The sequence below is a fragment of the Balaenoptera ricei genome, chromosome 7, assembly GCF_028023285.1.
Source record: "Balaenoptera ricei isolate mBalRic1 chromosome 7, mBalRic1.hap2, whole genome shotgun sequence".
Taxonomy (NCBI): domain Eukaryota; kingdom Metazoa; phylum Chordata; class Mammalia; order Artiodactyla; family Balaenopteridae; genus Balaenoptera; species Balaenoptera ricei.
The window spans coordinates 12,159,340-12,181,704 of record NC_082645.1 but is presented as its reverse complement, the minus strand read 5'-3'; the positions used below and the strand labels follow the sequence as shown (position 1 = coordinate 12,181,704).

At 38.9% G+C, this 22,365-nt stretch overlaps 1 protein-coding gene across 2 annotated transcripts in view; it reads right to left on the bottom strand.

Annotated features, from left to right (window-relative positions):
• CNTNAP5 (contactin associated protein family member 5) overlaps positions 1–22,365 on the bottom strand; it is an 887,247-nt gene that overhangs the window by 133,546 nt on the left and 731,336 nt on the right. For both annotated transcript variants that reach the window (XM_059927107.1, XM_059927108.1), the window contains exons 14-16: positions 21,353–21,509; positions 3,650–3,777; positions 3,303–3,473 (exon numbers count right to left, since the gene is read on the bottom strand). In XM_059927107.1, the coding sequence (XP_059783090.1) occupies positions 3,303–3,473; positions 3,650–3,777; positions 21,353–21,509 (456 nt within the window). The remainder of the gene's footprint in view (positions 1–3,302; positions 3,474–3,649; positions 3,778–21,352; positions 21,510–22,365) is intronic.

Here is a 22,365-nt window from a genome sequence, read left to right as displayed (position 1 = left end):
AAATTCCCATCCTTGTGTCTACCGGTTAAGATTGAATTTTCTTTTAATTGCAGCCAAATGCATCTGATTGACATATGGGCATCAACAATTCCATTTTCATAAACAAGCACTGAAGGGGTGAGGAACTTGCTCACAATTAGAGTTAGAGAAACAGAAATTAGAATCCACATTGGGTTCTGACCAGTAGTCTCTTTCCGCTATGCCATACTGATCTCAACAGCCATTTCCTTCTGATCCCCCATCCACTCCAAAATATCTGTTTCAACCTGCACAGCCATTGTGAGCTAACTGTCAAAATAGCTATTTTTTTCTCAGTCTCATTTGAAACAAATCCATTAACACTTGAGGACATAATGAAACATCTTGTCTTTCATAGAATATGGACTAATCTTAAAGCTACAAAATTCAAATGTCTTAGTTGGAAGTGACCCAGAAAGAAATAAACTGAAAATTTTATGTAAACTTCTTGTTCCCTGTCCAACAATTCGGATACATCAATTTTGAAAATTTCTGTTCGGATAGTTACAGAGGAATAGTCCTTGGGGATGAGGAAGAGATCTACTTGAGAAATCTACTACATTTATGTGAAGGCCATTTTCTTTCTAAGAAGCTGATCTGTAGAGGAATCTTACTATGAACACTTTAGGGTGAAAATCCCATCTGTGTAAAAGACATAGGTTGAGTGCAGCTGTTAGTAAGAAATGAAAGATAAGCCCCATTTGTTTGTTTTTCCTTTTAAATAATAATAATAATAAAACAAAATATTTTGAAAATTTTGAGGCCTCGTACTTTAAAAAAGTTTATACAAAATCTTCCTGTTTCAAAAAATACATATTCTCTGATCTGGTGAAAAAGTGTGCATTGAACAATGACATCAACGGATTTTAAATTTTTATCAGATTTAATACCACTTGCACTGAAAACATTTTTGTGCAACCCAAAGGACAAAATATAGTATGAGGAAGTACAAACAAATTGGACATTGAAATATAATTAACACTAAATCATCACTCATTACCTTGTGATAATATGCCATGACATTTGCTGCTGCTTTAATGAATCGCAAGGCCTTAGGGCCTGATTGTTATTAAATTTACATTGAGGTTATTATATCCATATTATGAAATGGCTGGCACCCAACTCCACATATTTAAAGCCTGGCCAAGGTAGCTATGAGGGATCTTATTTCACACTAAAGCCACAAGATCTTCCTGCCATTAAGAGTCTAAATCATTGGAGTAAAAGGAGATTACAACTACCAGTTAAAGAGATGCCTTTCCTTGTATTGTGCTGTAGCTGCAGAAGAAACACTTAGCTGCTCTGTGCTCTGCAGGAGATCTGTACATGCACTTCAGCCATCTCCTCCAGCCAGCATTTTTGTCTCTTTTTCTGGAGCTCTCAAATTTCAAAGTTGCTGTTGCTAAGACATTATTACTTAGGTTTTCAAGGGTATTTCATGCTATCACATTATTATTGTAATATGGTCAATTGCCACAATCAAACCATAGAAAACATGCATTTAAAACCAGGTAAATGAGGCACCTAATGAAAAGCGTAAGTCTTCATGGTCACGGCTTTAATAAGGGCAAGATGGCGGGAGCAGTCCACCTTGTGTATAAGAAAGAAGTGCGTATACTGAATGCAGAGAATCAGAAAACTAGCAAAAGCAACTAAAAGTAGATCTGTTTTTTTATTATTGCCACACACCAGTAATTCTAAATAATGTCAGCAGTGAAACATTCCTCCACCGGGGGGGGGGGGGGGGAACTTTTGTAGGTTTAAGTTGTAACAAATGTTGATGTTAGTATTAATTTTTAATAATGTGTAAGCTTCAAGTAGTACATTTTATTACCTACCACATATTATATTCAAGAGGGAAGTTAATATAGAGAACTCCTGACGTACCATTGGCTCCTGAACATGCAGACTCAAATATGTGTTTGTTTTTAAGAATAAGAACTCAATTTCTGATTTCCCATTTTTACAGTTACTGTGCTATCATTGTTTAACTCAGATCTCCTGTTGAAACAAGGAATATATAGTACCACAGGGGCTGTGAACACAAATTGCACCCAAAGAGAGCTTAAGCAACTCCAAAACCTTAGGAACTCTGTAAGGTTTCACCAAATAGAATAGTAACCCATGATGAATTTTCTAATAAAAATATTTTAGTGGATTTTTTTTTTATTTCAGAGCTATTTGAAAGTTGCTAACATTGATCGTGAAAAAAGTACATAGAGATTATAGCAATTTCTGGAATTTATTGTAAAATGGGATTTTTATGAATCTCTATTAAATTTAGCCTTATGTTTAAAATCTTTCCTAAAATGTTTATATCTATTGCTTAATGTGAAAAACATTTTAAATTTAAAGTTAATAAAAAGTATCCTTTGATCAGTAAGAGAGAAGATAAACGGACAAATCTGAATATACTCTCTTTTGAACATGAACATGCAAAGAAAATCAATTCTGATGAACTCACAAATTTGCATAAGTCAAGTCTAAGGAACAGAACTTTTAATGTTACTACTATTACTTGAACAGACCAATATGTAGGTATTTTTCCCTTTTATATAAAAAATGAATGAATGTGATTAAAATTCTTTATTGTATTGTGTTTCTTTTTTGTACTGGAATATTTTTATTGGCATGATTACATATAAAAGTTCATTAACAGAACACTTCCACATCTGCATTTGTATTACTTTTCATTTAACTTTATGATTATTTCTTAATATAACTTGTATATAGGAGATGGGATGTTAAAAAATGATCCATGTCCTGACACCAAACTCACTAGATACACCCCTGTTCATGGTGAAGTGGTAGAGAAACAATGGAAATTCTTATTGGTCAGTCACATACTCCTGGTGATGGGAAATAAGCCAAGAAATTACTTGCAGAGAAAAAGTACAACAAAAATTTGACTTCAAGTATAAATAGAATGCAGAATACTAATGTTTTCAGCTTTCCATAGAAATTGCAGTGAAAAAGTTCCGTGGTGTGGAAGCTTAAAAGAATAGGTAATAAATGCCCATGGATCAGATAAAAGACACTGTAAATAAATATCTATGGGAATTTTGGGAATGCACTAGTTTGAAGAGAGAATGACTCTTTAAATACGGGTAAGTAATAATAAAACAAAAAACATAAGGAGGAACTAGAAATTATCATTGTTAATTTGACAGAGGCCCAGGGAGATCAATTTGATAATCTAAATAATACACTAGTTGTTGGCGGCAAAGATAAGATTAAAACTTCTGCTGACCAGTTATACTAAATTCATAAATGAGAACACTTACAGCTTATTTCAAGTCGGATGAAGTCTTTAATGCCAAGGTTTTCTAGGAAAACTCCAGATAAAGCCGTGGTTTTAAAAAAGAAGGAAATGTCAGCACTGAATTCCGCATGGAAAGTAGGAAAGTGGAGGTAAGAGGCTTCTGTATAAAATGATACCGCATTCCAGAAGTGTCCTGCAAATGAAAAAATCCTGAGTATGGTTCATTGTTTTTGAATGGGGTACAAGAAAGCACTGGGCATGTAGATAATTTTCAAGACTGGGGGACACTGCAGGGAAAAAGGATAAGGGAATAAAACATCTTGTGCTTATGTAAGACAGAGAGAAGTCTTCTTTCAATTTAGTACTCACGGTCACCATAGCAACGCAAGGGACCAATTCTCCAAGCAGCTTCTGAGTTTGATCTGTTGGTATCAGTGATAACTATCTGAGTGACAGGCAAGTGGTCTTTGAAGGAAAGAAAGCCAGTATCATTTGTCCTGCAAAACATAAATTTAAGAAAAGAGAGGAGAAAATGTGGATAATCTAGGGATTCTTTAACAAGCCTCCTCTTTTCAAAAGTGATTTGGCTGGTTGCTGCAGGGTTGGGGCAGCAGGGGGATAACAGAGGGCCTTTCATCTCATAGGTATGCGTGAAAGTCTGGGATGCCAATTACAAAACCCATGGCCAGCTTCCAAAAACAAGAGCATTTTACATCTTCCTTAAGTCTTTCCAGAAAAGCAGGTAGTTTACAGAGCTTGCTGCTGCTTTTTATAGCTCACAGCATCCCACCTGCCCAATGCAGTGCTGATGGAACATGAAACATTGCCTCTCTTTCCATGAAGAGATTGGCTATCTCAGTAACTAACTTGAAATAAGCATCACAAAGCCACTTAAAATCACTCCAAGGACTTGTTTCAGCCACCTGCCAACAGGTTTTAATCAGTTTAGGATGTTTCTTATCACCTTTTAACTCTAGGTGGTTTGCTGCTTTTTTTTTTTTTCTATGTTTTAGAGATCTTTGTAGTTAATGACTCTGGCTTTGTCTCTGTTAATTACCCAACTAGGAAACTGACTAGTCATCCTTCAACAAGAAAGTTAAAAATGAATGGGGTTAAGCTATCCAAGTTTCCCTTTTTTTTTAACATCTTTATTGGAGTATAATTGCTTTACAATGGTATGTTAGTTTCTGCTTTATAACAAAGTGAATCAACTATACATATACATATATCACCATATCTCCTCCCTCTTGCGTCTCCCTTTTTTTTTGAGTTGTGTTTTTGGATTCATGGTAAGGACACACCATTTTACTGAGAGTAAAAAGGAAATGTAAGTAAGAAACTGGCATTGAATGAATATGCAGTGATTTTGAGCCAGAAATATACTAGGGGAAAAGTAACACACCTATGCGGTGGGTACCATTATTTCCATCACAAATGAGGAAACTGAGGCTAAGAGATATGAGATAACTTGTCTACGGCCACAGGGCAGAAAGGGCAGGGGTCTGGTCACTTGGTGTCTATCTCAACCCTAAATTTAACAAGTATGCCATAAATATATGTTAATCTGAGCTGAACTGAATTATATAAGGCAGTCTGATAATTGCACATGGGTGGGTTGGACTGCCCAGCCACACAGCCTCAGATAAGCACAGGATGGATTATCTTGTCTGCTCCTGGGAATTGGGAGACACGGCACCAAGCCACAACAATCAAGGCAAAGTATATGATGCAGCAATTTGTTTATGAGAACACAGAGGAGCAAATTCATATTGGTTTTCTCTGTAGACACAAAGACATCAACACAACACTCAAAAAACACTCAACGGGCTTCCCTGGTGGTGCAGTGGTTGAGAGTCCACCTGCCGGTGCAGGGGATGCGGGTTCGAGCCCTGGTCTGGGAGGATCCCACATGCCGCGGAGCGACTGGGCCCGTGGGCCACAACTACTGAGCCTGCGCGTCTGGAGCCGGTGCTCCGCAACGAGGGAGGCCACGATGGTGAGGGGCCCGCGCACCACGATGAAGAGCGGCCCCCACTTGCCGCAACTGGAGAAAGCCCTCGCACAGAAACGAAGACCCAACACAGCCAAAAATAAATAAATAAATAAATAAAAATTAAAAAAAAAAAACCACTCAAAATCAACGTTATATTTCATCATCCTTTGCATATTATTTACAGCTCTGAGTTTAGAGACAAAGAAAATAATGTGTCAAATTATGAATTAAGGATGCATGGCAAGGTCCAAGTAGTGTGATGAAGTGCTTTAAGGACACAGATTTAGAAGCACACAGATTTGTTCTGAAATCCCGGATCTCCAGTTTCCACCTGCATTAGCTTGGGCAAATTATTTTATTTCTGAGATTCCACAGTATCCTCAGTTGAAAAATGGAGGTAATGTCTATATCACAGAGTTATAGAGAGAATTAAATGATATAATATAGTCACGGTGCCTGATCTATGGTAAATGCTCAAAAATAGTAGTGTTAACACTCATTTGAGCTCTCATTTTTGCCCCTGAATCACTGCAGCCTCAGGCAAGTCAATTTATCTTTTCATACATCCAGCTATGATTCTGTCTTGGAGGCCTCCACACTACACAGAACATTGTGGAAAACTAAATGTTAAGATTAGACATACAACTCCTGAGATCTGTAGAAAAATGCACTAATTCATCTTGGTTATAAACAAATCAAATATTCACCTGTACATATACCCTGACAGGTCTATTCACCCAAAATGTAAAGAAATGCACTATGCATTGTCTATAATTTGAGTACCTGTATTTAGAGGCCAATCAAAGGATCTGGAATAAGATTCTTGTGTCTATTTGAAAGCACACCTATGAATGTCACATATACACAGAATAAAAGTAGAATCTTCATGTTCTAATATTTTTTCAAGCAGACATGGCAAAGCAAGTTTCAAGTAACCAAAGTGGAATAAAGACCAAACTCCTGTAGAAACTCTACACTACTATAGGATTTTATTTCTCCCCAATTTTTCTTTCATTTTCAAGGTGAAAATGGTAGATTCTGAAGTCTGTCCATCAGTGCCGACCACTGTCTCCCTCATACACTATGGCATCTTGTCTGTATCAATTTGATGTCCTGGCGCCAAGGTGTTGGAATATACAAAATCGCTCCAAGAAAAAAAATCTCTTCCAAATAACAGAGAAAAAGAACTTCATATTTAGTTTGATGATGCAGAGCATATTACCAAAAATACTTTTTATATAAAATCTAAAAATCTCTCCAGAGTTGTTTAATGTGGTAGACACAAACTCAAATGCCTACAGGGGCCAGGAAAGTAATAAAAATGAACGAAGCCAGCTTTGTGTTAGGTGATAAATGGGACATGACACACAGCTTCAGTGTCAGGGGGAAAGAGAGAGAGAGAAAGAACAAGAGGAAGACTGGGAGGAAGTAGTATTCTGTCTACAGGAGACGGTGATAGTCATTCCTAACAGGTAATTATGCTATTCATGAATGTAGGACCAGTGGGCCAGACTGGAATATCAACGTAAAACTTCTCAATTTTTCAAATCTTAGAAATGGATTTAAAATTCTTTAAAAAGAAAAAAATGTATGGTGGGACTCAACACTGCAATAAAACTGACCAATAAAACACAGGTGAGGGCTGTGTTCAGCCTACAGGCCACCTGGGCATCGAGGGACTTTGCAAGTTCATTCATGCTCTAGCATCACAGTGAGAAGAGTGTTTGGATTTAATTCAGTGTGTGAGCAACAAGGCTGATTCAAACATTTCAAAGTATTAATGGGTAGAATATTTGGGGGGTGGCATAAAAAGTGATACAAACTGCAGCTGTAGAGTTGATGTTCTACACACGAAGTTGTTTTCCTTTGGCTTTTGTATGAACTCATCTTCTCAAGGGCACTTTACAAACTTTGTCTTCCTTTGGAACAATATACAAGACTCTTCCTAAAAGCACAGGGTGCTTATGTACTTTATAAGTACAAAAACGATTGTGTTGTAGTGGGAATGCATTGTCATTAGGCCGGATGGACCTAGCTTAAAACATGTGCCTCAACACACAGGTTGTATGATGTCATGAGGTCAGCCTGGGACTCAGTTTCCTAATCTCTTAAATGGGGATAATAATACTAATTCGATGTTGTTGTATAAATCAAAGTAGATAATGTATATAAAAGTTAACATGTTGACTATCACATAGTAAGGATTCAATAAATAGCTATTGAAATTCCCAGTCAAGTGTGAAAAAAAAAATGTAAAATACAAAGAACTTTTAAAAGGAAAATAAGGAAAAAGAGCCCCACTGTTGGCCAGCCAAAGATCCCAGCTTATGGAAGCTTGAAGGGCACAAAGAATAGATAACAGACACATGGTCCTCAAGAAACACATGTGACCTAATGATAAAACATGCACATTAGGGAAAAGACTCAAATATTCTCAAGAGCAAAAGTACGGCACAGAATTAGCCAATGTGGTCTCCTCTTAGTTTTTCTATCTGAATCTAGGGACTTTACTAAAATCAGGTTTGCAGAGCAGAACAGGGGCTATTGATTTCTTTAGTGTATCATTAAAGTGCAGTGAAAACTCACATACTGCCTTTTTTTTTGTTTTTTCTGTCAGCCAGTTTTTGGTTAACTATTGCAATTCTTTTTATAGCATCATTTGGGTGACTGAGCTGATTAAGAGAGATTTTTTTCCTTTTTATATTCTTCTCTCTTTCAGTCACCCAAAAGTAACAAATAACACATTATTCATAAGGTAGATAAACCTAGAAAATTATGCAAAGAACTCAAGACCTCAGGTCCCTTGGAAGCCCCTGTGTGACTCTGAATGAATTATTCTCAGGAAACTCTGCATACCTTTCTGTTGAGTGGGAGACATGAAGCCCTCCATTTGCTGTGGCTGCAAAAGAGGAATAGCCAGGATGAGGCCCATAAACAGCTCTACAAGTCTAAATGCCATATCGATGCTTGACAGTAATTCTATCTTAACTTTGGTTAAGGCATTATTTCCCTTTTGTCTTCCTTATTGAGACTTAAAAAAAAAATAAGAACCTAAGGGATTAGATGACAAGAAGCTCACAACGAGCTCAAGGGTCACTTGGCTGACAAAACAGCAAGTGCAAACATTGACTGTGGTCACATAGACAAGTCCACACCAGAGGATAATATCCCTTTAGCTGTGCCCCACACTGACCAGGCCATATCCGGAGTCTTGATTTCAGTCCCTAGTATAAGAAACATGAGGGGCAAAACAAGACGATGTTGGCATATATTTAATACTTTCAGAAACTACATTTCTTCTGTAAATACTTAAAGAAATCTGAAGCCATAGGGCTCTTCTCAAGTAGATGTGAGAAAACAAAATCTGGTCTTAGTATATGAATACAGCCAAAGTTTACCCAATGCTACTTTACTGTTAAGAAATGTAAATGGCCCTCCGGATTTTATGAGTATAAAACTGATTGTAAAAAGTACTAGCAAGGATGAAGGTTTTTTGTAGGCATCATTGGATTAACCTGTTCTGGATAGGAAAGAAAGAAAGATTCATTAGTGCCATAAAAGCTCTTCACAGGAAGTCTGCATTCTTTCTTCTCTCTCACCCTCCTCCCAGACCTACCAAAATTGACCTTTTCTCCTTTCAGTCCCCTGAAACTTCAGAGAATCGCTCATTTCCACAGAATGGAAATGCCAGTCCCTAACTTACTCCACGTTGCTGCAGCATTTTACAGTGCTGCTTTCTTTCCTGTTACACACACACACTCACACACTCACATGCATTTTCCGAGGAATACATATTCATTCAACTGCCTGTGAAAGATCTCCTTTGGACGTCAATCGTCCGTCATCTCTTAACTAATATGCCCCAACCCCCTCCACTGGTCACTTCCCCAGGGATCGGCCAACCTACTTGTTACTCAGTTCTGTCAATGCCTTGGTCCCAGGCTCTCAGCTGCTGAGGCCGTACACCTGCGGATCTTCATTTCTCCTCTTTTCCTCACTTCTTCCTTCATTCTTGACCAACAACTTCCACCAAACTCCCCATCTTTAGGTCTCTGTTCAGCTGCCCTATCCTCATCGTCCTGGCCTCAGTTTTACTCTGAGGCCCAGAGTCGGCCTGGGCCTGGGAGACAGTTACCTGACCTGCCCCCTACTTTTCCTCGCTCTGCCCCCTCCCTCCCTCCCTCTCACTCTTGTCCACACCTCCAGAAACATACTCACACATGTGGACCACAAGATGTACTTTATTGCTTCAAACCTTGTAAAGAAGTCTCTATCTCTTACAGGTAGGGTCCAAATTCCAAAATATTTAACATATTAGAGTAGAAAATAAAATGTAATTTAAAGCCATCCTTGCCTTTTAGTGGAAGAGTTCTTCCTAAAGAAAAAGATCCATACGTTAGAAGCCCTGCTTGGGTGTGGGGCTGCTATTCTTAAACCTACTGATGGCTCTGGGGTTCAGCTGAGCATCTCACATCTCAGGACCTGAGCATGGGAGCCACCTCTTGCCTTTCCCTGGCCAGGTAAGCACACGAATAGAGTTTTACACCTGATCTTGTTTCACCCTCAGAACAGCCCTATGATGGCATTATAACATCGCCTGCCTTGTACAGCAGAGGCAACAGGGGTTGAGAGAGGAGATACAACTTCTCAGGGGGCACTGTTGGCAAGTGGAGAGGCTAGGGTTGGAACCAAAACTTTTGCCATAACCAGTGTGCTCTCCTGTTCCCCAGGCCTCGTCTGGCTCCTGCAGAGAGCGGCTCTCTTGTGAGTGGAAGCTGTGTTTCCCACATTCGTCTACATCTTCTCCAGGCAGGGCTGGAATAACCTGGCCCTGAGTCTTTGAGTTGTCCTTGTGGGTTTCGGGCTGACTCTCCCCATTCCATTCACACAGGCTTTCTCCACACGAGATACACTTTGATTAGGTTTCAGTTGACTAATCTGCAATGATTTTCCAGCCCTGCATTCTCTGAGATTACACATAGGTCACCTTGACAGGAATTCTGGGAGTCCACAAACTCTTCGGTGACACATTTAACAAGCAGTCTCCTGGTTGATTTCCATGGAGGCAGGACCACCCCAACCATGACATGGTGAGTTTTACCAGTGAACTTTCAGAGGGCAGCCCCATTTTGGGGAAAAGCATTTTCAGTGCTCTTTCCTTATCTCACCTAGAGTGATGGCTGAAGGATATATTTGATTGCTTTGGTATGCTAGTTAGTTATCTTATGCATTTTATTGCATACATGTATGTATAGCTTTCGTAGAAATTAGTTTAACTTCTATAAGTCAATATTGCCTCATAGTTCATTTAAGATACTGTAAAAATAAAGAAAATAATAATAAAAATGATGACTAACACATTTTTGAGAACTAAATACCTGGCATATCTGCTAGACGAGCAAATTAATGCCAACTTAGCCAGCACTCCCCAGAGATAGGCATTCTTTTTTCTTTTTGGTTTTCTTTTTCTTTTCTTAAATCAAACAAGAGCCTGAAGCTCAGAGAGGCTAAATGATAGTCACTAAGTGGCAAATACAGGATTTAACCATCCCAGTACATAATATGATATTACATAGAGGTCAATTATATTTTACATCCCGAAAACGAGGGTGCTGCCAGCATAAGTAGCCACAATTGTGTGTGTTCTGAGTGTATTACATGTGTTACTTCATGATATTTTCACTAAAAATCTAGAAGGCAGATTTGCAAAGGAGATAAAACTGTTTCTCCTCCTTTTCCTCCTCCTTCTCCTCCTTCTTCTTCTTAATGATGAAGACTCTACTTTTTGAAAATAATGCAGAGAATTTATTTATTTGTAAGTAGCTGAAAGTGTTGCAATGGATCTCAGAGCAGGACCAGGCCTGATAGAAATGACAAACACTGAGAGAAAGAATGGAAGGGGAATACAACATCACCAGGGTCATGTCAGAGTTGACCACACCTGCTGAAGGGTTCCAGCAAGTTCTGAGCCAAAGGAGGTTGTAACTAACGTCTCCCTGTGTGGCTCTGTTTTGACCCCCAGTGAGTTCTGTGGTGAAGCCACTTGGTCAAAGAGACTATCATTTCACCCCAGACTCAGGGAGGCCAGTTCTGAACTGACTCCCTTGTGGTCTGTATAAAGTCCTAAGTCCCTTCGACAATTTGGCCACATTCATCAAAATAGAAAAGTGGACAATTTAACAATTCTAAGCCAGAAATCTATGCGATAGCAATAATAACTTAAAAAATGAAAATAAAGTATGTCAAGACTCAAAAATGTTCATTGCAATATATTTTCTAATAGTAAAACATCATTTACAAATAAAATGTTTATTATTTTATGATAAACTGTAAGTTATGATACAGCTACACTTTGCAGCCATTCAAATGGACAGGAGGCATTCATGTTTATGCTTATTTAATGATGCCAAGTCAAAGCTCTTCAAGACATAGTTCATGTAGAAAAACAAGCTGCAGATAACACATTTAATACAATCTCACATTTCGTAAAAACTGAATGAACTTGCATATTAATAAATATGGTATGTGCATAGGAAGATATTTATATGTAGATGTGCCCTACATGCCCCACTATTATCTCTAGGTATAAAATTTTACATGTTGGGTGGAAGTACGAGGGTCCGAAGTGATAGTCAGGAAGGAGCTTCCTTTTTATTTAATATTTCTGCAATATTTGAATTTTTTACAATAATAATAGGACATATTTATTTTGTAATAAAAAACTACTAAATTTTAAAAATCAGGAGAAGTTGTTCTCCCTGTGCATTGTTAAATATAGAAACCTCAGTTGGATGAATCAGAACTGAGAGCTGTAAGCGAACTTAAAGAGCAGACAAAAAGGTAAGCAGCTCCTCTAATTTGGTCCTGAGTAAGAACTACTATTAGGTGAGTAATGCTACTTAGTGGCAAGTAGGCACATTAAAATAGAAGCCAAAGTCTCACTGCATGCTTAAGTCAAATGATAATATTTTGGTATACAATAATTGCCCAAATCAAAATGTTGTATAAAATATACTAAAGAAATGCAAACTTTTCATCTTGATATTGACTTTGAGTTCTATCTATTTCTGATACTCACAATTTTGCAATTACCCAAAATGTGTAATGTGACTTTACAGACAACTTAGAGATAATAAAGTTGTACAGCTTGACAGGTAACTGAGGCAACTGAAGCCTCAGTCTATATTTGTGTTTCCTATAATCATAAGAAAAGAGTATTTCATAGCTATGTTTTGTCTTCTGGAACCAACAGGTCTTAAATTGCTTATTAGAAATTTTCCAAATAGATGATAGGATGGTGACATCATTGAACAAAAAGCAAAAAAACAATCCTTAATGCTACCCTTGGTGAAGTATAAACTATTTTACTCCATCTAGAATTCTGTAAGATAATGATGTGATATGTTAGTTTTAAATGATCAACCCCTGGTTAGAAGTTGTGCTTTCCCATTTTTGTTTTGTTCCTTTTTTTTTTTTTCCTTGAGTGTGTGATGCCTTCTATCATGTCCTATCAGATGTACCACAAAACACTCTATCTAAAAACAATCTGAGGGGCTTCCTTGGTGGTGCAATGGTTAAGAATCTGCCTGCCAACGCAGGGGACACAAGTTCGAGCCCTGCTCCGGGAAGATCCCACGTGCCACGGAGCAATGAAGCCCGTGCACCACAACTACTGAGCCTCCACTCTAGAGCCCACAAGCTACAACTACTGAGCCTGCGCTCTAGAGCCTGGGAGCCACAACTACTGAGCCCACGTGCTGCAACTACTGAAGCCCACACACCTAGACCCCATGCTCTGCAACAAGAGAAACCACCACAATGAGAAGCCCATGCATGGCAATGAAGAGTAGCCCCCAATCACCGCAACTAGAGAAAGCCTGCACGCAGCAACAAAGACCCAACACAGCCAAAATAAATAAATAAATAAACAAACAAATAAATAAAAAAATAAATAAAAATAAAATAAAAACAATCCAAAACGCAGTCATGGGATTGTTAGTGTAAACAAATCAGTATCAAGTTGCCCCAGGATATATGCTTTAAGTGACAATTTAAGGAATAAAACAGCAGAACATACCTAGCAAGGGCAGGGCATATTTTTCTAGGAAGAGAGTACGGGGAGAAAGGAAAAAAAGTCATTCATTCATTGACTCAGAAGTTAATGTATGAAGAACCTACTATTGCCAAGCATACTCTTTCCAACCCAAGGCTCTGGCTCTGACTACATTGCTAGATGCATGTGGAATTCAGGGACTGAGTGAGTAAAATCCCAGATAAACCCTTCCTAATCTCTACATGGAATAGCTCATAAATACATTCATGAATAAAAAATTGCCACCAGTTGAGATTGTACAATATTATTTTTTAAAATAAGAGATAGAGCTTTTCTTTTCTTTCAGGATTCAGAATTCCTGCCCCATTTAGGACACTACCGAGTCTGAAGCATCCTCACTGCACTGAGTGTGGAGATCCCAGAGGTGGAGATTTTGGGGAAATCAAAGGAGGCCTGAGAGAGCAAAGAATATCCTACGTGAGGAAACAGCAAAACTCTAAACTCTTGGATGTAACCAGCATCTTCTTCCTAAAGGCAATTGTCTCATTAAGTCTCCAGGGAAAGGAGTGAAGGTCCCTTGTGAAGGTCAAGGTCCTGGGGCTGGATTAGACACGTCTTTACAAACAGAACAGCGCAACACAAATGTTTAAAAAGATAACTTTGGGGCTTCCCTGGTGGCGCAGTGGTTAAGAATCTGCCTGCCAATGCAGGGGACACGGGTTCGAGCCCTGGTCCGCGAAGATCCCACATGCTGCAGAGCAACTAAGCCCATGCGCCACAACTACTGAGCCTGTGCTCTGGAGCCCATGCTCTGCAACAAGAGAAGCCACCGCAATGAGAAGCCTGCGCACCGCAACGAAGAGTAGCCCCCGCTCTCCGCAACTAGAGAAAAGCCTGCGCACAGCAACAAAGACCCAACGCAGACAAAAATAAAATAAATAATAAAATAAATAAAATTAAAAAAAAAAAGATAACTTTGGGAACAGCATGATCACTTCTAACTACTCTTTGATAGCTGGGAGAAAATCAACCTGCAGCAAAAAGTTGAGGTTAAATTTTGAGTAAATATTTCTGGTGAGATAGTAAAAGGTGGGTAACAGCCAACAATGCAGCAAATATCAGTTAATTCTAGAATCACCATGGTCCAATGTACCAAAAGACAGAGAGGTAAAAATGTATTTAACAGGAGTCATTCACCCATCTTTCACTCATGGCTTAGCACCATTTATTAAACAATTTCTCTGTGGCAAAGAAGTAGATTCTAGGGCTAAAGAGTAGTTTGAAGCTCCAGGATTCCACATGCTGAGAAAAAAAAAAAAATCCCTTAAATATCCTGCTTAAAAAAAAAAAAGAACAATAAGTTTCCTTTTTTGGATGATCAGATAACCAGAATTTAAACTTTATACCATTTTCTCCTTCTGTTCTGTGCCATGTCGCTTTATACAAGGGTGAAGTAAGGGCAAGAGGCAAAGAACAGAGTCACTAAAACTCACATAAAAATGTCTGTACTTGCTTATGAATAAATAAAAGAATGTCCTGCTGTTAGAAAAGAGAGCTTCACCTTAGCTCTGCCTGGTTGTCTGGATGAGAAAACTTTTCATCCGCGCCATGGGCCATCACGAAGAGGCACACTTTGGCCCATCTCTCTGCCTTCTCCTTCTCACCACCCAACCATCCTTTTTATCCCTCTACAACCATCCTTTGTGTCCCATTTTGTACCCCTCTACCCAGATGACTTTTTCCACCCCTCACACAGCCCAACCCTCTCCTGTGCGATCCCCAGGCTTGGAGCTGCCGCCAGTTTTCTTTCTTGCTCTCAGCTGCCCATCCATCTGACGTGGTTAAATCAGAGAACACTTGACTGGGGGGATATCTATAGGCTGAATCATTATGTTGAAGAGAAGTTCCTTTGCAAACAATCATTTACTGTGAGATGATTGTTATTCATGACAAGTTTTCTCATTTCTTTTTTTTTTTTTTTTCTTCCTGTTTAGTTCTTTAGCTGGGATGGAAACCCCAGGAGAAGTCAGCTCCATAGTACACCTGATCCACATCTCCCTGAGGCTTCCCTTTAGTATTCTAAGAAGGAATTGTGCCTTGGGTGTTCCTTGAATTACTTCTTTTTTCCTTCTTCCACTCACCTCCACTTCTGAGCTGCCTTACTTTCACCCATTACCCACAACATACTCATTTTCCCCATTTACTTGGGCTTCACTGAAATATATGACAGCAGGTGATTCAGTTACAGAGGTTAATTAAAACAGAATAAAATATTACCAATTATCAGCGTCTTGGAAGATAGCTGAGGCCCTCAGAGCAACCTGACTTAGCAGAAAGCAACATGCACAGTGCAGTGATGTGATCTGAGATACCCTGGGAGGGGTCTCTTTGGCATCCTCACCAGCTGCCGTAACCCCAAATGCCAACTTAGCAGCTCGTTGGACGTAGTCAGCAGGGCATCCTTGGATTCAGCTGGAATTCCAACTCTACCCCCTTAGTCATGTGACCTTATCCAAGCCACTTAGCATCTCAGGGCCTCAGGTTCCTTTTCTGGGGAAAGGAGTTAATAAAACCAACCTCAGGGGTTGTTGGGATAATGATATGAGATATAGTATATACAATACTAAGAACACTTCAGCATATGGTACTTAACTTTTTTTTCCCATTTTTTTCATTTTGTAATTTAATTTTACTTTTTTTCATGATATTTAACTTGAAAAATTTATTGGAGTATAGTTGATTTACAATGTTGTGTTAGTTTTAGTTGTAAAGCAAAGTGATTCAGATATATATATGAGTATATATATATATATATTCTTCTTTAGATTCTTTTCCATTATAGGTTATTACAGAGTATTGAGTAGAGTTCCCTGTACTATACAGTAAGTCCTTGTTGATTATCTATTTTATGCAGTGTGTATATGTTAATATAGTAGTAGTAGTGTGTATATGTTAATAGTAGTGTGTATATGTTAATCCCAGACTCCCAATTTATCCCTCCCCACCACCTTTCCCCTTTGGTAACCATGAGTTTGTTATTTATGTCTGTGAATCTGTTTCTGCTTTATAAATAAGTTCATTTGTATCACTTTTTTAGATGCCACATATAAGCGACATCATATGATATTTGTCTTTCTCTGATACCTAACATTTTTAAGAGACAATATTATCTAGGAGTCGTCATATATCAAACTGCTATCTACTAAATGCTATACCAGCCCACATCAGTATTCTGACTAACTTTACCAAGAGCAGAAACTTAAGGGAAGTTTATAAGGTAAATATGTTTGAGCTTTCTTAGAAGCACCCGGACACCAAAAGGGGCATGCTTGTCGGAAACAAAAGTTTGAAATGTATGGAAAGCCAGCTGGACCACATGTTATCTAAGAATCAGGTTGGAAGAATGTTAAAGAATATGACCATTTCATAGTAGTGCCAGCTTTTGTGCTTTACCTTTCTGTAGTAAATAATAGAATTGAATATTTACATAATGAATGCATTTCCACAAGGTTCTGCTGTGTTTCACTCTGAATGTATGTTCTATGTCCACAACCCCTGTTACAGACAAAGCAAAGCTCTCTCATTGTTATTTCACATACAAGAAGCTTCGTGATCTGGATTTGACCTTCTTCTTCCCTGCCTACATCTCCTGTAAGTTCCCCACATGAAAACTGTGCAAAAACTACACCAAGATACTTATATTTAGGGGAAGTAGTGATTTTTATATTATTTCACATTTCCGTGTCTGAATACATGGCAGCACCTACCTGTACTACACTAACTTTAGCTCACTTCTTCTGATCCTTCAGAACTTAACTACACTTTTCCTTGAAATCGAACTATCCCAGCCCATGGGCACCCCAGGTTGACATGTGTGCTTCTGTCTATAACCGAAGTCATCACGCTGTTACATTTACTGCTAAATAACTAGCCTTTTCTTTTCCACTGTCCTGCGAGTTCCTCAAGGGCAGGGATTGTAATGCCCTTGACTTTCTCTGCACAGCAGACTGCCTGACGGCACAGAGTAGGCACTCATTAGACATGTGATACATGAGTAAATGTCAGCTGGAATAATATGTACAGTTGCCTCTATAATAAATTATTTTCCAGAATCGTTTATGACAGGTTATGACTTGTCCTAAGACAGTGAAATCTAGAAGAGTTAAATCAGAATCTGCTCCCTCATGAGAATGATAGAAGGAAATTCCTGATCTCACCTGGATTGGTAAAGTGAATCAGAAAACTGATTTCAGGCTTGTATAGTATTTAGTAGATAGCAGTTTACTATATTGCAACTCCTAGGAAACATTGTCACTTAACAATCATATACTGAACTGTTCTTAGTATTTTATATACTCTACCCTGTATAATATATATATATATGAGATATTCAACATAACTCTAGGACAGCCAAGGGTAAAGTGGGCCTCTTTACAAAGGGAAGTTCAAATCATTTCTCTTGATCCTTCGTAGGTTGATTGTTGAACAAAACCTACATCTAAAATTAAAATGTCGATGTCCTAATCAAGGTTGCTGGCCACAGAAAGTGGCACATCATGAGGCTTTTCCCCTGGCTCTAAAGGAAGAGGAAAGGCTTACGAAATATACAATAACCCATGTTGGAAGAGGTATGACGGCACCAGAGTTGAGGAAAAGTTTCTCTGAGCACAACCTCGATGATGAAGTCAATAGGAGGGGTTCAAAGGTTACTGAATGAGTAAGAAGGTCAAAGGGGGGAGAGGCTGGAATCAGAGTAGAAGAGATGATCAGTGGGAAGTCTTGGAGAAGAGAGAGTAGCAGCATTTCAATATGATGGTCTAATTTTCCACTTTTAAGTGATGTGATGTGATTCTCCAGCACCGCTCCTCAGTGTTCCTTAAATTAAGCCCAGGCATGGTCATTTGTACTCTAGGAAGGGAAGGCACTGAGGCAGCATTCGGTATGGAAAGAGTTTCATCAAAGGAAAGGAAACAGTGAGCAAAGATCAAGAATTCAGCCAAAAAGCGAGTGAGAATTGAAGGCACTTAAGGAGAAACACTTCCCCTTCTCAATAACTCCTTATATTCGAACCCCCTTACCAACTTCTCTGATTATACAGAATAAAATGAACATGTTTCCATGTAAGTCTATAAATCTATACATTTCTAATGTCAGCATAGTGAAGGGAAATTAAAAAATCAAAATAAACTGAGCAAATCTAAGCTGCTGGTTGCAGAGGATTTTGACTATGTTTTCCTGGCCACACAACCATTTAGCCTTTCCACACACCTCTCAAGCTTGTAAATGCCATTTTGGGATCCTTCCTCCTCCTCAAAGGTCTTCTACATTCATCTATTCAGCTAACTACCATCATCTTCTACTCTACAAAGAGTAGGTCTTCAGGGATATAATGTTAAAAAAGACACAGTCTCCAAACAGAACAAGAGTTATTTTTGGTTTGTAGGCCTCCAAGATGTGATAGAGGGCTCTGCAGGGTAGAGTGGGAGCCCACAGAATGGAGAAGTCCAGTCAACTGCATCTGATTTGACCCCTGTGAAGATCGTGATGTTAGGAGAAAGGACCTGAGGTAGAAGATAGCTGGGCCCCTGGGCTGAGCAGCTGGGGAGCTTGTCAAACAGAGTAAATTGGAGCTCTGTTTTCCCTAACACTCCAAGGACAAAGTTAACGGCAGGAGCTGAGCTCTCCTGGAGTAAAGAGATAGGAGGACCACATCTATCACTCCTGAGGTCAAGGAGACCTCCCCGACAGCACATGTGCAGGAAGGCTCCTCTGGGGTCAACAAGGGAGGGGGCGCCATCCCATAGTAAGTGTTGTCAAAGCTCCCAAAGGCCTCCACGCTGGAATCCATCTTGGCAAAAAGATGTGCACGCATATTGGGAAGGGCCCTAAGACAGGTCGGATGTGTGAAAAGAAGCAAAATAATTGGCCAGAGGAGAACAAAGACCCGGAAGAACTGCCTCTACATAAATGACTTAATCACGTTGTTACTGTGGTCCTCCTCATTAGGGAGAAGGCCCACACTCTTTCTCCCTGGGTGTGTATTCCTGTTTTGCTTCTGTCTAAATAAACTGCTTCCCTGTGTGCTCTCCCACATGTTGGGCTGTGTTTCTAAGAATAAACTTTGTACCTGTTTCTGCAGTTTTTGCCTCCTTGAAATAGTCTTGCTTTCCAACGAGGGCAAGAGTCAGGCCAATGTTGCTCCTAGTCTCTAGCCCCTGCTGGACTGGTGGCTAGGATTCCTAGCTTTCATCCAGGCTACTCAGGTTCAATTCCTAGGCAGGGAACTAAGATCCTGCTTCAAGACCGCTCACTGCTGTCTCTCTGAGATCAGACTCAGGTCACATGACTTGGGGCCCAAGCAGCCCTACAACATTCTGAAGCTGTGGTCCATCTAATGTAACCTGATGGATTCATGTTCTTGGTCCTTTCCTCACTGAACTGAGGTTTCAAGTGGACCTAAAATTTTATTTGAAACATTCCTGCTGTTATCAATTTAAACAGTGAAGGGAAAGTACTTAAAAGCCATTTCCACTAGGTTGACAGCAGGTTGACAGAGGAACTCTTAACTATACTTGAGCAGCATTTGATGAAGCAAGTACAATTACAAAGCCAAAACCAAAGAATGTCTTAAATTCAGTCAAAACCAAAGTGGGTTTGGAAATATTCTATGCATATTTTCATAATCAATACAGTAAAAAAAAAAAAAAAAGCAGTTGACCTGGAGGGCAAAGGAAAACTACATGTGATGGCCATGAGAACTAAAACTAAACTTTATCTACAAAAGTAACTTGCTGTGGGGGAGGAAGAGAGAGTCTGGCCTCAGCTATACCTGAATTCAAATTCTGGATCTGCCTCTTAATAGACCTGTGTGATCTTGAGAAAAGTATTTAACCTCTCTGTAATCTACATTCCTCTACCTTAAGATGCAAAAGTGAGAAAACTATGAAAGATTAATAGGTTTGTTTTCTCTGTCAAATTTATGTTTACCAAAGGAGAAAGGGGAGGGGAGGGATAAATTAGGAGGTTGGGATTAACATATGCACACTACTATATATAAAATAGACAATCAACTAGGACCTATTGTATAGCACAGGGAACTCTACTCAGTATTCTATAATAATCTAAATGGGAAAAGAACCTGAAAAACAATAGATATATGTATATGTATAACTGCATCACTTTGCTGTACACCTGAAAGTAACACAACATTGTAAACAAGTATACTCCAATACAAAATTTTTAAAAAAATCATAAAAAAGGACCTACTGTATAACACAGGGAATATATGATCATTACAAGATATATGCTTATAGATTATTACAAGATATATGCTTAATATCTTGTAATAATCTATAAGGGAAAAGAAACTGAAAAAATTATATATATATATATATATATATATATATACACACACACACATATACATACACACACACACACACACACACATATATATATCACTGTGCTGTACACCTGAAACTAACATATTGTAAATCAACTATGCTTCAATAAAAAATACAAAAAAATACAAAAAAAGAATTAATAGCTTGTTATGAGGACTAAATAGGTGTTTAATAAATATAAATTTTCTTTTCTCTATTTTTAGTGGCAGTAATAGGGCAGGCCAGTGACAGGATCATCAGTGGGACAATGGGAGAAGAAAGAAACAGTCTGTATAATTACACATCCCTACCTCCCACACCTTCTCCCAAAGCCTATATTCTACACATTACAGACATGCTGACTAAATCGCAAAGCTAAATATTACATTTCATTCTCCTGTTGAAAATGGAATGTTCAGAATATAAAGAGGTGATGGTGTGGCAACACGCTTTACATTACAAACTTCAGCAATAGCCCTGAAAGTACGAGGACTAGAAATTCCCAAAGTTAAAGCAATCACCGTTATTCAGGAGCCCTAGTTCATACTGAATCTCTCATCCATGCTCTTTTATCTTAGGGGACATTTTATGCATCCCTTCGTGGGCTTCCTCCACGAGTGCAGAGGGATCAGGACGCCCATTACCATTCGTCTTTGTCAGCGTCACAATTGCAAAAGTGTCGAATGTCCAGGCAGCTCTCGTCTAGGCCACAGTCACACTGCTGAACTCCGGGAGGGGCGCCTCCCCAGTAGGGGTGTCTTTCATTGGACCGTCCGATCCACCAGGTCAATGGGGTTCCATCTGAAAGACAAGATGCTTCACAAGTCAGAGCGGAGCAAGCCTGAAAGAGCACAGAGGATGTCACAAAAGCTGAGATGAAAATGTCTCGAAGGATATATATACATTGTACGTATGTATGCACATATATATACACATATGTTCATACATACGTGCAATGTATATATATCCCTCCCTCCCTCCCTTCTTTCCTTCCTCTTTTCCCTTCTGTTCTCCTTCCCTTCTGTTCTCTCTCCTTTCTTTCTTTCCTTTTTTCTTTCTTTCTTCCTTCCTTCCTTTCTTTTTCCTTCTTTCTTTCTTTCTTCCTTCCTTCCTCCCTCCCTTCCTTCCTTCCTTTTCTTTCTCTCTCTCTCTATCTCTCTCTCTATATATATACACACAGAGAGAGATATCTATATACATGTGCTCATATAAACAACACTTTCATGAAAAGCATTTCTATAATAGAATATTGATTAATCACAATGTTTAGACTCAGGGTCACAAGCTCACATGCTAACCAAATCAGGCAGGCATCACAATTGAGTAAACTGGGCTAGATCTTAGACCAAAAATATTGAATATATAGATACAAAAATTAATTTCCTTTTAAAACTACAAAAGGATAAATAGTAGCATGAGGGCCAATATTAGCCCGACCTTAGTTCTCAGTTTCTGGTAGACTGTGGGGAAGGGTGGACACGAAGGTGAGGGGGAGAGTGTTGGCTCAGAGGAGAGGGTGGCCCTATCTTACCCCACACTGATTTCTGTCATGACAAAGATTAACGCCAGGGTTACCATATCTTTTGAATTTTTTAAAGAGAAGTCACAATATTTGAAGTTCAAAGATTTGGACAAAAGAAATATTATGAAGGTCAAT